Raw genomic sequence first — 16,723 nt, forward strand, 5'->3', positions numbered from 1 at the left:
ATTACACATACTTAAAAGCTGCAACTAACAAAGTCAATGCATTTTTTTAATTATTATTTTTTTAGCTAGAACAAAATTATAAACAGCTTGTGAAAATTTCGGCCCAACCAACAGATTAAATAACATAAATAATTTGACAAATTAATGAAGACCAAATAAATATAAATACTTCAGAAAAAGATAGGCTATAATACTTAGTGTCACTACAGAGACAAGCTGTTTGCCAAACCAAGAGGCTATGTGGTATTCAGGATGACTGATAAGCAGGCACAAAAAACTTGTGCCCTCAAAAGGAAGGCTCGTTATGAGCAAATCCCTCAGCACCTGCATTCTCTCAAATTCACAGTGGTACCATTTTCACTGGACATTTCAACCCCCAGTTTCTTACAGGCTCAGGAACAAGTATGAGACTTCAATGTGTCCAGACTATGCCAACTCAACTGATCAGATCTTCCAGCAATGTAGTTTTTGGGCGCTAGGCTGCAGGTCAATAAAATCTGTTAATCATTCTGTCAAAGCACTGGTGGGGAACCAGGACAAAGGGTTAATTTTATTTGAGTAAGTGTTCACAGCTTATCAATTAATTTTCCTCTCCTTTCTCTTTCTTCTTCCAAACACTTAATCCAATTGGAGACCTACAGCAGATTTGCAATGCTTAGCTTTTTTGACTGCTTTGATTAGCAATGGATGGCTGCCCTGCTGCATACTACCAATAGGTATGAACTGCAAAGGCCAGTTGGAGCCACACATCAGTTCAGTCACATCCCTCACCTTGCTTTAATGAGGTACAAAAGAAACCCTCTGTTTAGCAGTGCTGATTCTTTCCCATCTCCGCATCTCTCAAGACCTTGGGAGGGGGAGAACAGGGAGGTTTTTTTCACCTAAAACACTCAGGGAAGTAAATGAAAAAAGGAAAAAAGGAAAAATTATACCTGAGCTAAAGAGTACTTGATTTGCCACCCTCCGATGTTTATGGCTTGATCCTGTGCCAACTGTAGTCAATGTCAACATGCCCAGCAATTGTACCACCTCAACATGGAAGGGATATCAGTGCCAGCTAATTGGCCCCTGCCCTTCTGGCTCTGCTCTGTCCGAAACAGATTATCAGAAATGTTACCCTAGCTTCTTAAACTACAGAGCAGTTGCCATTCTGCAGAGGCCACGTTTAAGTATAAATGATGAGACACACAGAGCCTTTGTGACAAAAATGAAGCATTAATCATAATAAATATCACCTTCCATAATTCTAGATCAAGCAACAGGAAAAGGGTGATGAGAGTTCTTTTTAGTTAAAGTTCTAATGTAAACCATATTCATAGAAATACAATTTCCCCCGACACATGAGCATTTCAATAGAAGATCAAGCTTTTAAAATTAAAAGAAAGCAATCTCTACCTTTACTTCTACCTATTGATAGGAAGTTGTGCATCCAGTTAAGTAGAGGTACGGAGGCGTGTCCATCATGGAGGAGGCAAGTGAGAAGAGCAGGAGGAAGGATAAAAAATAAGGTCACTGTGCACACTCACAAAAAGCAACAGCAACATAAAACGCACACAGCACAAAAACAACAGCACACAATAAAATACTGTGAAAAGGGAAAACACACCACAGCTAAGCAACAATGTGAGGCTTAAACAATGGACAGTCTGACTGGCTACTGTCTGTTTAAGCTCTTTGGCTTTGGTTTGATTTTCTACAGAGAAATGCAAACCACCCATGCAATAGCACTTCAGTGAAACACATCACTCCACATCAAATGCAAAACAGGACAACAACAGATTAGGTAGGGGAAAAACATCTTGTGGAAATATATTTGCGAAATATTTTCCACATACCACTCATGGAGTAAGATGAGAGACTGCAGAACTTCTCCGGACACACAGTGTTTGTATATTACATTGACACAATATACAATATATGTTTATACACACATGATAATGTATATATTATGCACATAGATACAGTAAATACATATTAGAATGGAATGATAGAGAAGTGGTTGGCAAAAAAGCAGCCCCTTTTCTTGATGGATGGATAAATGATGATGGCCTCTGATGCCTGAGCTTAGTAGCTTTTAGACTATTCACTGGGCAAGTAAATATGGACAGGGTTGTTGGCAGTGGTGCAGGCTGGATTGAATCATGTGACTCCTTCAACCAAGCAGATTGTCAACTTGCAATCTAAAAACCAGGTGGATCCGTTTGTATAATCACTTGTATTGTAGGAAGAACAGATCCTGTCCTAAATCATGTATATTCCCCTTAAACACATGGCAACTGTAAGATCTCCTCACAATGTCCACGTTCTCCAGGTAAATTTGATTAACCATGAGCCTTTCAGACATTGGATTCTAACCTGTTACTGCTTAAACTCTCTGATGGCTGAATATCCTTCTCTAATCTAGTCAGACAAAACTGTGCACATTATTCCAGGGATAGATTTACCAAACCTGCATATAGACTTAAAACTAGTATTCACTTAAAAACATGCTCTTTTATGCATCCAAACATCTGCTGGATTTTTCTAATGAAGCTTGGGTACTAGAACAAGACCACTGTGGCTTACCCCAGATTCATTTCTTCAGCAGCTTTGTCTAAGACATTAACTATTTCATTGCTGTCTAAGCAAGACAAGAATGCATCTCCAGTGCTGCACCATGCACCTCCTTCATCCTTACTAAGTTTCCTACATGCTAATGAGAGGTTGATACCAAAACACTGACAATCAGTGTCCAAAGCTCTACAGAGCTCCCTCCTTACTCCCAGTCTCTCTCTAGTCCCTATATCATAGTTCTGCCACTACCAATAGACAACTTACAAAATCTGCAACAAATTCCAGGCTGAGCTATTTAAATATGGGCTTTGATTTAGGCCAAAAACTTATTAGTAGCACACACTGGGGTTAGTCCAGTTCATTTTCCAGTGCATTTTGTTCCTTGCATATTTGAATATTTTAAGCTGCAGATGTAGAATGTACAGACCATTATATGTAATTTTCTCCAGGGTGCATAATGAGCTAGAATCATGCCATGATGGCTATTAGCATGTTTTTGCAAGAATTTTACTCTAGGGGGAGGGGAGAGAAAGCAAACACTGAAGGCTGCATTTACCAAGCAGGGCTAAGAGTAATTATAGCAGGCATCAAAAGTAAGGAAGGAAAAGAGAAAAGGATTGTGATGGTGCGTGAAAGGGAGAAACATTTTCCTTTTCTCTGTTTAAATTTATTATAATCTGTTTCTGTTCTATTACATGGTTCACTGCAGTCCCGCAAGAATCTCTGCCTTGGTAATGCAGTCCCAGTTTGGTAAATAGCCATGGGCAATGGGAAGGCCAAGGGTTTAAAATGCAAGTGGATTGATTGACAAATCCACCCTGTGCCTTGGACCAGGTTGCCTTCTGCAAGCCAAGCCTGGTCCAGAACAGAGCACAGATCATCATCGTTAATAAGCAGTGACTTGTAAGGAAGGGAAAAGAAAAGGACTTACCTTGTTCACCCATCATCAGGTGTGAGAAACCTTTGAGAAAGAGAGAGAGGAAATAAGAAAGAAAGAACACAACAGAAAAGCAGAAAGGCAAATATACATACACACGCATATTGATCAACAGATACATAGATCAATCACTTACACAGTCCAATACCTCCCAGTATTGGACATTACATACTTCAGATGAACTAAGTATGAGCATCACACTGTGCACACACATCCATTCCAGAGCTTCCTGTGTCAGGCAAGAAAGCTTGTGTCATAGCTAGAGAAAGTCTGATGCCAGTTGTGAGCTAGTTCTATATTTGGGGGAGTGATTCAGATCATACCACACACAACTGTGGATGATTGTACTACAAGAACTTTGGCCCATGGTGAAGACTTACTGTAAACCTGCAAAAGGGTACTCTTAAACCTTGAAGATCTAAATCCAGGGGAGCCTCACCAGCTTGACAAGAGTCAGCGCTGTGGTCTGCAGAAGCAAGCCCAATATTCCACCATGCTGGTAATTGATTAGCCATTTGTGTTAAGAGCATGTACACGCACCACTGGACTCATTTATGAATGTGGCAGCTTCAGCACATAAATTTAAAGAGTTAATAATCACCTGTCAAACAACAAATTAAAGCCCAGCAGACCAGTTTCAGAAACAGATCTCACAGGGGCTAGAGAAAGAAATCACAGCCTATTTTCTGTACCAATCTATTTCCTGTGCCTTTAACTACTGGAGATTTGTCTCCAAGGGTACGTCTAAACTACATGCCTCCGTCGACGGAGGCATGTAGATTAGCCAGATCGGCAGAGGGAAATGAAGCCGCGATTAAAATAATTGCGGCTTCATTTAAATTTAAATGGCTGCCCCGCTCTGCCGATCAGCTGTTTGTCGGCAGATCGGGGCAGTCTGGACGCGACGCGCCGACAAAGAAGCTTTTCTTGATCGGCACAGGTAAACCTGGTTTCAGGAGGCATACCTGTGCTGATCAAGAAAGGCTTCTTTGTCGGTGCGTCGCGTCCAGACTGCCCCGATCTGCCGACAAACAGCTGATCGGCAGAGCGGGGCAGCCATTTAAATTTAAATGAAGCCGCGATTATTTTAATCGCGGCTTCATTTCCCTCTGCCGATCTGGCTAATCTACATGCCTTCGTCGACGGAGGCATGTAGTCTAGACACACCCCAAGTGGCAATATGGAGACTACTTTGAAGTTACACTTCTCAGGGGTAAACCAGAAAGAGGTACAGCCACAATCTAGTGCTTGAGTTTCAGCTGCCAGACCCTTCTGGGGAAATGGGGATGTGAGATGATTGTGTTCATTTAGCCTCCTCTGTTCCTGTGAGCAGCACTTCCAAGAGCTCTGTTCTGATAATCACGCAACCCTATTGCCAAAACCCAATTAAAATCCACTTTGGGCCCAATTTTCACATATGTGTGGTGAAAAACTGCATGCATAACTTGCCTACATAAATACAAACTGCACTTGCAAATCTGGCAACTGGGTATTCACATAGCTAGTTAGAAGTCTAGCTGGCCATCTACACATACAGTTAGCTAGTTCTGCACCACACACAATTAACATATCTAAAACTGCAGCCCAATTCCAGCTCCAACAAGCTTATCTCAAACTATTACTCACCCTTCCCCACTTGCTTTCTTGACCTATCCATCTCTTACCTTGATTCTTTTACCCCATCACTTACCCTATCCTGCACTGAGGATGTTTCAGGTTTGATACACACGCACGCGCGCGCGCACACACACACCTTTTTAGCTTCCTTCATTATGGAAGTCAAACAACACTACTAGTGGTTCATTATTTTAGAGGGACCAAAATGCCGGATGATTAGAAATAAAATGAAAGACTTTTAAAAAAGCAGCATGTTAAGTTTGTATTTATTTATCTCTCTTTTATATTTTTCCCCTTGCAGTGATGCGGGAATCTAAAATCCAGTTCACCCAGAGAAAATGTTCACCCAAAGAGAACTCCAAGCCAGATAAGGGGATTAATAACTGTAAAGTCTAAGGAATGCAAATATCTGAATTGTTCTTTGGAGATTACTGTGGATTTAGAAAAATAATCAGAAACACAATATAAGTTTAGCAAACAATTGCTTATTTTTTACTATAAATAAATATAGCAGATTTGTTTTGATGGGACATATTTCTGATTTTTAAATTAAAAGATGATTGACTTACACAGTTAAGGAGTGATGTTGGATTTGTAAATGCCACTGGCACTGTTTTTGGATGGGCAAATCTCAATTCAGTTCAGATGAATGCTCCAAAATTTGTACATCTCCAAAAGCAGGTCAAGATCCTTTAGAACTATGATTTGAAGAGGCCTTGAAGCAATGGTGAATCAGTGAACAATAGGTGGCATGGCACAAAGGTAATAGCTATTTACCAGAGGACCCAGGATGGAGACAGGAACGTGGACTTCAGCCTCTCAGTTCACACCAGAGAATGGAGAGGAAGGCAGCGGCTGGGAGTCATTTGCTTTGATGAGTATGCAAACAACATGCAAAGCACAAATTGGTGGTCATCTGGGGAAGAGGGACAAAGACTGTTCCTTTCAGACTTTTGGTGGAAGCACTGCCCTGTTTAGAATTATGGGAAACGTTCCTTCAGAAGATTTCTGCTCAGATCGAAAATATAAGATTACCTTCTTACATAATGTTTTTCCTCATTTTCCAGGCTCAGTTGAGCACAGGAAATGCAGGGAGCATTGTAAAAAGTAGTAGCCCAGAAAAGCTAATATATTTGAACCAGAAGGGAAAAGGTTTGGTTTGAAGCTGCACAGGAAAGTTTATTTTATCCCAACTGATTTGTCCATATGAAATATTTGCATAAACAGAAGGTCAAAACTTTCCCAACCTAAACACGAGACCAGATATTTATGATAACTGCTTCCCTCATCTGAAAATTTGAATCCCATAGCAATAAAGTTAGGAGGGAACAAGATGAGAATGAGATCTCAATTTGTCTCCAACACACCAACAACTTCAACCTGCAGAGCCCTAATTTGTGATACCGGCCTTTTTACATATTCAGCTGAGACTACAAATCAATCACACCAAAACAGAGAAGGAAGCTTGAAACCACATGGGGGGGGGGGGGGGGGGCTTTTGTAACCTCAGTTCAAGATTCTACATTTGTGACATCAATTTATAAGACACAAAGAGAAAGATCATTACAAGATCACATGGGGCAGAGCTAAACTGTTGTCTAAACTGGACAGGCATACCACCAGAAAGTTAACACAAGAGGTGTGAGAAACTTACAAGCCTGAAAGTCAGGCCAGGTTTTCCTTTAGCTATGTATTTAGTTAAAAAAAATCTAGGCATCCAACTCAAATGCCAGTGAACCTTTCAGCTGACAGAGTGAGTTATAGTACCACATGAAACCTCCAGGCCAGATTCATGCAAGTCCGCCATGCACACAACTACCATTGTTGCCAATGGGAATTCCATGCCTGGAAAGCCCAAAATGAAATTCAGAGGTTTGACCAGCATTCAGCCCAAATTGAGGTCAAACTTACACTATTTCAGCCAAGGTTCATTTTCAGTCTCTGATTTGTTCAACCAGAAATTCAGTTCAAACCTGGATGGCTATAAAGCCAGGCAAGATAGAACTGGGGAAAGGTTTGCACAAACCTTTGTGAATCAGAGTGGCCAAGCTTTCACAGATCTAGTAATTAGTATGATGAAATATTTGTCGAGCATTGACAATGTCTCAGCAGTAGATTAGTGCTTGTTAATATCTCCTTGGCTAACTGAATTTATATGAGATCCACACAGTGATTGGCATAAAAAAGAAAAGTGATTTCAGATATTTGCTCAGAATTACTTTGGAATGGAGATGGAAATAATCTACAAAAAACTGTAACTTCCTAAAGCTTTGGAAAGTTTGGATTCAAGAATTTTCAATCCAGTTGAGACCAGTAATCCAGAATCTTGCCTCTCACAAGGCTTGGTGGCAAATGGAGAATTATGGACTAACCTGCCCATCGAAGAAGGTTATTCCTAACACAGGGAGTTAGAGGTTCTCTACTAACGAAGTCAATATGTAAGTGACAGTGAGACTTGTAATGCTTCCTAGGAAAGCTCACAACAGCTTTTCATATTGATGATCTAAAGCAGCAAGTTAAGTTTCTGAAGCACACAGTGAGTCCAAATCTTTTGAGAGTCACCTTATACCAGGGAACTTGAAAGTTGACACTAACCCATCTCCTTGCTTGAAGAATCATTTGATATTGCAAGAATGCTGCTATGGACTAGAACAGATGGACATAAACTTAGCTGCTGTTATTTCTTACCCATGATCAGAGCTTGTCATTATTGTTGCTTCATGTTTGGGCTGGGAGTGGGAGTTAAAACCAGTTACAAAATAATATTTTTAAAAATTAATTTTATCTTCCTAGATCTCAAAGCAACATTTTTATGAATTAAAGTTTTTTATTTAAATGAGTGCACTGTTCCGCTTTCCATATCAAAGTCGAGAAATTAAGTGGTGCTAATTGCACAAAGTGCCAAGGGCCGACACTGGATTCTTATGAAGCCATAAGGACATTTTTTAAAGTAGCTTCACAGTGCAATTACATAAAAGAGCAATGTAATTAAACAATGGCCCTCGTGTTTGAAGACTTATTAGGGACACTTTGAAAGGGGTTACACTGGAAACCTTGGAACTATAGATTATTTTTTCCAAAAAAAAAAAAATTACACTGGGTTCTTAACACACAAGACAGGGGGAATTAAAGCCACTAAACATAAAGGAGTGGGGGAAGAGTATGAAAAGCAGAGTAAAGTGACAAGTCATTGATGCAGCAAAAGAAGATGGAGTCCTTTTGTTCTAGTTAATTATAGCTTGTCCTGTTTTATTGGGCCAGTGCTGAGAGGGAGGGTGTTGTTGATTCCTTTATATTGGCCAGAACAAAGAGACCATGAAAAGGCATCTGAGGGAATTGCTGCATTAAAGCCAGAGGCCTCCATTTTTACCTTTTAATGCAAGCACCAGACTGACAGCCCCCGAGTCAGAAGGAGTATATACGAGAGGTACGGCATGGGCAGCAGCAGGGCAAGTGTCTCCAACACCAAGCTTGCCAATGTCCATCAAGCTCCTATTCCCAGGAGTGAGACAGCTCTTCACTTTCTATGGCCCACTCAATCAACAATGGGACCAGCTGTAACATGTGCATCAGGCAAGGCTGTTATGTTTTCGGAAGCCCCTCTGCTCCAGGATGTTTCAGTAGCTGTTACTGAGCTGCATGAAGAGTTCACATAATCAAGGGACCCCAATGAAAGAGTTGCAGCTCCTGCAGAAGAAGTGTGCTCTGGCAAGTGAGGCATCCATTTCCCTACTTTTCCTTCATCAGTGCCTTACATACCCTTTTCAGAGGACAAACTCACTCGCTCATCTTCCCACCTCAGTTCCCTGTGCAATCCTTTCTTTTAGGGAGAAGAGGCAACAATTTCCCACACCCTCTGAATGATACTCCTTCTTCTCCCCCTCCTTACCATATACATCCCTTAAGATTTGGGAACTAAACAGAACGACAGTCCACCCAGGACCTTGGGGGCTTCCCCAAAAGAAAAGATGCCTGGTAAGTGCTTTCATCCCAGACCCAGCATGCCAAGCAAAGCAGAGGGACGGGATGGTGATGGGGGAGAACGCCTCTCTCTCAGTCTCACCTGGAAGGAGATGAGGGGATGTGGTGAAGTGTAAAATAATCTTTTCAAGCCTGGCTTTCTGCTGGACGGGCCAGCTCTATGTTGATGATGAGCGAGCCCTTGGCCAATGGTGCACATGCTCATTTTTTGGAGCCAGGCAGAGCTATCGCCCAGGCAGGAAACAGCTATTCTTGTTGGATTCATCCATGGTATGCCTCACAGCCAAGAGGCTCCTTACAGGCCCCAGAAGTATGGCCAGCTAGGAAATGAACATGGTTATTGTAGCCTGAGGCCCACTTCCAATCCAATTACACACAACAGCTGTGTGATTTCCTCTCCTCTGTCCCCTTCCCCCACTGAGTACTCCCAGGGCTGGGGCTTGACTTTGCCACTCTGAGGGGCAGCAATTTGTGAGGCACTGTCAAGCTGAGTGGCATCTTGAAAGGATGCCATACTGATGGAGAAGGCAAGGGGATATGAGACACACAAAAAAGTTAACAGAGGTAGCAAGCAGGTTATAAGCCATCTTTTCCCTTATGGCAGAATTAGTCGTTCCCTGTTCAGTCAATACTGGAGACAGCACCTCCCTGGCAAAACCATTCAAATAGGGGGCTAATGCCTATGCACATGTATGTGAGAGCATAAGAACACATGTGCATGAGCGTGCAAAAGAGACTGCATACTCAGTGAATGGGCCTGCAAGTGGGAACAGCTGAGAATAAATGAAGCCCTGGGGAGCAGATTACGATACGAAAAGGAGGTAAAGGAATGACATCTGGAAAAGAAAGAAGATCAGATAGCCTGGACTTTTCAGCCTTAAAAAGCCAGCAACATGGCAGTCTCCTTGGGGGCCCAGTACTCTTACAAGAGAGTCCCTGCATGCAAGTGAGGCCTCTGTCCTTCTCAGGACCCAGAGTATAGCAGGGCATCTCCAGAAGGTCATTTAAATACAAGTTCTAATAGCAGCCAGAGCCATAAGAAATTATCCCTTGCTGCAGGGCAGTCACCATGGGTATGTCTACACTACAAAGTTAATTCGAACTAACAGACGCTACACATACAAACCGCTAGTTTGAACTTAATTCGAACTAGCGGAGCGCTTAATTCGAACTAGGTAAACCTCATTCTACGAGGACTAACGCCTAGTTCGAATTAAGTAGTTTGAATTAAGGGCTGTGTAGCCACTTAATTCGAATTAGTGGGAGGCTAGCCCTCCCCAGCTTGCCCTGGTGGCCACTCTGGGCCAAACCAGGGAAACTTTTCGGCCCCCTCCCGGCCCCGGAGCCCTTAAAGGGGCACGGTCTGGCTACAGTTCCCGTGCCAAGTGCAAGCCTGTCAGCACCCAGCCAGCAGACCCTGCACCTGGCACGGCATGAACCAGCCACCTGCTGCCACCCAGCCCTCCACCTCTTCCCAGGACCAGGCTGGGGGCTCCCAGGAGCCTGCCCGGGGCCGCAAGAGGTGGGCGCCCGCCTGGTCTAGTGCGGAGATCGTGGACCTCATACATGACCTCCACACTAGGCACAGGAAAGTGGCCATCTAGGGCAGGATAGCTGCCAGACTCGCCACCCAGGAGCAGGTTTGCATGAAAATCAAGGTGGTCCAGTGAGACCCCCGACCCTGAGCCCTGAGCTTAGAACGGCCGTACTGGGTCAGACCAAAGGCCTGTCTGCCGACAGTGGCCAACACCAGCTACCCCGGAGGGGATGTACCGAAGACAATGACCAAGCCATTTGTCTTGTGCCATCCATCTCCAGCCTTCCAAAACAGAGGCTAGGGACACCATTTCTATCCCCTGGCTAATACCACTCAATGGACCCAGCCTCCATGAATTTATCTAACTTCTCTTTAAACTCTGTTCTAGTTCTAGCCTTCACAGCCTCCTGCAGCAAGGAGTTCCACAGGTTGACTATTTGCTTTGTGAAGAAGAACTTTCTTGGCCATAAAGAACTTTCTTTATTAGTTTGAAGCCTGCTACTCATTCATTTCATTTGGTGTCCTCTAGTCCTTCTATTATGAGAACTAATGAAGAACTTTTCTTCATGCACCCTCTCCACACCACTTGTGCTTTTATAGACCTCTATCATATCCCCCCTCAGTCTCCTCTTTTCTAAGCTGAGAAATCCCAGTCTCTTTAGCCTCTCTTCATATGGGACCTGTTCCAAACCCCTGATCATTTTAGTTGCCCTCCCCTCTCCCACCCTCTCTCTTTCCCTCTCCCACCTCCTTTTCCCAGTCTCCCCGAGTTTTGTTCAATAAAGAGAGTTTCTATTTTTGAACACATATGTCCTTTATTTTGTACATCAGGAAGGGGGGCTAGGGAGGGGTAAGTGGAAGGAGGTGAGGGAGGAATGGGGTTACGAGCCCCCGATGGGGAGGACTCTGGTGGCTCTGCGGGCTCCTCGGGGTGGAAACTCTCCTGCAGCCCTCCGATTGACCCCCCCACCCCAATGGCAGCCTGCGGCAAGTGCAGCCGGGCTGATGGCCAAGTGCTGTGATGTGCTGAGTGTGGGGATTCAGGGCACTCCAAGTCAGGACTGTCTTGCTATCCCTCATCGAGTTAGACAAGAGAGCAGGGAACCCCTGAGAACTGTCTGTCCGGGATGGGGGTCGGGTCCCTTTAAGCACAGCCCTTGGCTAGCCTGAGACATCAGCTCCACACTCTAAGTCCTAATCTGATGCCCTGCCGGCACTGCTTCCGGCCAGCCTAAACCTTGGTTCAGGGTCCACTCAATGTGGACATGCTAGTTCAAATTAGCAAAACGCTAATTCGAACTAGTTTTTAGGTCTAGATGCACTAGTTCGAATTAGTTTAGTTCGAATTAACTAATTCGAATGAAGTTAGTTCGAATTAGTGCTGTAGTGTAGACATACCCCATGTGACATAACTCTCCTGAAGAGATGCCAAGTAAACCCCCCACCCCAGAGGTAAAGCACATGGGTGCTTGGGCTTGTCTTCACTACACCTGACATTGGTTGCAGCCACATGGATACAGCTGGGCCAGTGTAGTGGGTCTGGTGAAGACACACTGTGTGGGTGGGATAATGCTCTCCCCTCAACGTAATATTCCACATCAATGAGAGATGGAAGCTATGTTGGCACAAGATACTTTCCATGGGGCAGTCAGCATTTTAATTCTGTAATTTATGTTGCTGAGGAGGTGTCTCACCTCTGAGCAATATAAATTACATTGACATAAATGGTAACATAGACAAGCCTTGAGAGAAATCCCTGCTCCTTTAAATGCTCCGTTCCCCCCATAAGAGCAAGATAGAGGCACCTCACAAACTCCTATTTTACTGGTCTGTTCTCAACAAACTGATTATGGATCAAGTGGGAAAGAACAGGAGTAGCAGGGGAAGGAATGAATACCATAGGGCAATAGTAAGAAGAGAACTTTACTCTCACACCACAGCTGTGGTACTCATGGTACTGGGTCTCAGTGGCATGAACTGATACTTAAAGAGTTCTGGACACCTTATGAAGTTGAGCCAGGATCCATAATCCCTAATTTGCAGACAGGAAAACTAAAGCACCAAGAGGAAAAGTGATTTCCCCTCCAGGGCACAGAGTAGTCAAGTGACCCCACTGAGTACATACCCTAAGACCTCTGGCTCCCAGTGTCCCTCTCTAAGCACTGGACAGCCATGCTTTCTGTGTGATGCTTATTTGAACAAATAACACCCCACTTTAGGAGATAGATTGAGACATGACAAAACCATTTCATTTGTGAAGTAAGCCAACCAGAACTGAAGCTGGTTCTCAAGGGGAGAGGGACATACCAGCTGCTAGCCACCATTCCCAGGGGACCGCTCTTAACAGCAAAGAGACCTCACATGCTGAGAGCTCATGCTAAAAATAAAGTGACTATTTGCTTTGAATAGGATCCATTTCCCTGCACCTGGCAAGGGCTTGGCCTAAGAAAAGCCTTTGTAGCCTGTTCTTTGCTGAAGCCGGCACCAGGCTGTTTGCAGGAGCTTATTTTACTGGGGAATTAGTTCTAGACAGTCTATTCAACAAGTAAAATTAATCAATTAATCAATGGGCCCTTTACAGCCCTTCTGCTGCCTGTGGGTAAATAGTTACATTAGCTCATAAAATTCCCAATTTGTCTTGCAAACAGTGAACAGGGTTGCTTGGCAGAGGCCGCAAGCTCCATTCTCTGCCTTGCAATTGGCTGGCTCATGAGGTAGAGGGCAAGCCCTAGGCATGGACAAAGTGTAGATCTGCAACCTCTCTTACGTATTGTAAGGAAACCTGGCAGTATTCTACAGTCCTGTTCTGCAACACTTGTGCAGGCTGCAGAGAGGAGAGCTGGCAGGACAGAAGAGGGGAATGTAGGACCTTCTTGGAATAGACCTGTATCACAGTACAAAAAGTAAGGTACAAGCAAACTCTGAACTGAGAACATATGCAAATGAGTGTGCACTACATGAGAAAGTGTCTGAACATAATACAAATGAAAGAAAGGGTGCAAGAAATTTTGAGCCTGAATACACAGGAGAGTGGGGAAATAAACACTCTACATCCAGATGTTTGAACACTTGTGAGAACATCTAAGAATGAGGGGCAGGTCAGCCCATACTCACTAGATAGAGAGCCTCAAGGTTAACAAAACCCTGGCCCGTGAATGTCCGTATATCTACACTCTCTCTCCAGGTAGCCCAGAGCAATGACAGCATGGTTTTCACCCCTGCCCTGTTTCCCAGTGGCTGGGTCCACATCATCTAGCTGCTCATATATTCTCTGCAGCCTATTCAAGCCACTCAGGGTATTTTTGATGTACAAGACAGCAACTATTTATGGCACAAAATATCCATTCCACTGGACTGAGAAGATGCCAAGCTACAGTGAGCCACTGTCAGCCTGATTTGACTTTCCAACCCAATGTGGGCAGAGGCAGCTCCAGTTCACAGTGGAGGGGGCTGTTATCCCACAGCCTCTCTACATAATTTCCAGACCTGTAGCCACTGGCATAGCCTCTGCTATCCCTGCAACAGGGACAAGAATCTGATCTGCTGTGAAGGAAAAGCTCCTTGACACTCCAGGCCGGGACTGATGAAGTCAGGGCTTTTCCTGGTACAGTCCCTCTTTCTGCAGCATCTCAAGGAACCACTTTTTGCCATGTGGCCATTTTGTTCTCTATTACCTACACTTTGGGTATGCAGTGACATTCCCTCCTTGGATACTGACACACAGTGTACAAAGTAGCTGTCCCAAGGAGAGAGGCTAAGAAGGGCTGAGGGAAGGGAGTAGGATTTACCCAGACTGCTTGTCCGACACATATTCTGTGGATGGAACTAACAGGGCTCAAAAATCTGAAGGTTCCATGTTAGAGAAACAAACATGCAGAAGCAACAAAAGCAATGCAGAAGTATTTTCAGGTTCAGTTTTGGTACCGTGAACTGGCAGTTAGACATATGGGTTAGAAGGGAAGGATACAGCCACTTAGCAGTCACTCATAGTTTGGCTCCCATTCAAGTTAACGGCCAAACTCCAACTGAGTCCTCATTCAGAGTCTGAATCAGGAACCGAGTGGCACTTCCTAGAGGTGAAGTCAGAATCAGGCCTTTTGGATTCAATAGCAGCAGGATGGGGACCATGGAACAACCACTCTCAGTTAAAGCATTTTACACTGAAGATGGGGGATTCATACCCCCTCAGTGATGAGAGAGTAGATTGGGGACTGACTGCTGGAGTTCTCGATGAAAGAACATTTCCATGGTGGCAAATCCTGAAAATAAACTCTCCAATTGATTGCATTCTCTCAATCTCTCTCTCTCTCTCTCTTTCTCTCTCTCTCTCTCTCACACACACACACACACACATATATGATTCATTCACATGCTATCTTGCTATATCAAGACTCCAGATAAAGAGTTTACAAACACCAACTAACCAAAAACAAAACAACAAAACCGCTTCTGTATCTGGGTTAATGGAAACACAGACACAACAGCTTTGGGCTCTGGAGCCAGAAAATGGAACTGCTACACCTGGAAAGTAAAAATTGACCAAGCAAGTTTCAGCATCTCCAAGTAATGATCCAAAAAAATTGAAATATAAAATGATGAAAAGTTTGTTTCATCTTTTCAAATGCAACAATCAGCCTTGGGTTATTAGCAACACAAAGAATGATTGTTTTACAAAACCTGATTTTCACCTTGACAGCATCCCTTTTACTGGTCTACTTAGTTTTGTAGTGAAAGAGAGATCTTTCAAGGGAACATCTACATAGAGAACCTCTATACAATGAACTTGCAATCCAACCCCCACAGTGCCCAGAACAACATTCACTCTCAACACTCATAGCCAGCATGGCAAGATTTCTACCCACTCTCACTGCCTACTCTTCCCCCTCCCACAGAACGGTCTTCCAGCTCAGTGAACATAATACTCACCTGGAATATGATTGACATCTGTCGAGACGTTTTCAGGGGAAGCAGAAGGGAAATGTGGAAAGAGAAATAGAGAGAAAAGAGAAAAGCATTAGAGACACACACACACACAGCAGCTCAGTAGCCTTGCATGGAAATCAATTTCATGCAAAACCAGAAGTAATTAGGTTTGTTGGAAGGCCACCCATCTGCAGCCAAATGCCCATCCATGCAAGGGAAAAGGGGTTGGCTTCCCCTCCACTGTGCATGTAAAAATGAATCTGCCGTTGTATCTGTCTGGAGAAAGTGTACTTCTGGAATCAGAGAGACCCAAGTCAGGCCTGTTCCTGCAAGAATATTGGTTAGAATATTCTATGGCACTTCATGCACACATGTAAACAAACAAAAAACTCACTGGCCCACAACAGGGTTTGTGCTTTACATAAATTCAAGCAAGCTTTTCAGAAAGGATGAAGGAACCTGCTCCCCTTTTAAAAGGGGCCATTTGAATTTATGGCCTGTTGTGGGGCTCTGAACACAGTCCCAAAGAGCTAAGAGAAAGCCTCTCTTTTTAATTCCTCCTGCCCACCATTCCCGGTGACCATCCTTCATTGCAGACAGCAGGGTGTGTGTGTCAGAGGTTTGCATGTGTTGTCTCTTCCCAAGACTCTGGATTCAAACCAAGAGCTGTTCAATATGTTTTCCCCTCGTGTGACACAAGATCCCTTTTCCAATCAATCACATTAATCCTGGAATAAATAAGTCCATTAAAAAGGAGAGAAACCGGGACTTGTAAGAGGCTATATCAATCATGGGATCGGTACATCTTAGGAGCTCTGGTATCAGTTTCAATGCATAGTCCATCAACTCCAGTGAATGAAGCAAAATAGCTTCCTTTTTCTCTTCTCGCCATCACCAGTTTAGTCACGTTCCGTGCACTTACTCTTGTCATAACCCCTGTGGGATGAGCCTCTTAAGAGCCCACAAGCTATGCTCGATCTGGCTCGGTCAGCATTTCAATGGGAGTGGAATCCTCCAAGGAAAAACTTATGAGTGCATAAGGAAGCAGTGCTGCTGATCCAAAAGGAGGCACTCTTACTTCTAAATAGCTAACCAATGCCCAAAGTGCAGTGACGGAAGAGCTGTGCTCCTGCAGGTACCAGCATTTATATAAACTATATTAATCACCTGAGGTC

General features: G+C 43.8%; 1 protein-coding gene across 9 annotated transcripts in view; it reads right to left on the bottom strand.

Moving 5' to 3' along the window:
• NRXN3 (neurexin 3) overlaps nucleotides 1–16,723 on the bottom strand; it is a 1,564,511-nt gene that overhangs the window by 1,423,183 nt on the left and 124,605 nt on the right. For 7 of the 9 annotated variants that reach the window (XR_012903352.1, XM_075926775.1, XM_075926773.1 and 4 more), the window contains exons 3-4: nucleotides 15,552–15,569; nucleotides 3,485–3,514 (exon numbers count right to left, since the gene is read on the bottom strand). The exons of the other annotated variants lie outside the window; for them this stretch is intronic. Coding sequence is in view for 6 of the 7 variants with exons in the window: in XM_075926775.1 (XP_075782890.1) it covers nucleotides 3,485–3,514; nucleotides 15,552–15,569 (48 nt within the window). In the remaining variant the exon portion in view is untranslated. The remainder of the gene's footprint in view (nucleotides 1–3,484; nucleotides 3,515–15,551; nucleotides 15,570–16,723) is intronic. 9 annotated transcript variants of the gene reach the window in all.

This window comes from Pelodiscus sinensis, chromosome 4 (genome assembly GCF_049634645.1).
Source record: "Pelodiscus sinensis isolate JC-2024 chromosome 4, ASM4963464v1, whole genome shotgun sequence".
In the NCBI taxonomy this organism is placed as follows: Eukaryota; Metazoa; Chordata; order Testudines; family Trionychidae; genus Pelodiscus; species Pelodiscus sinensis.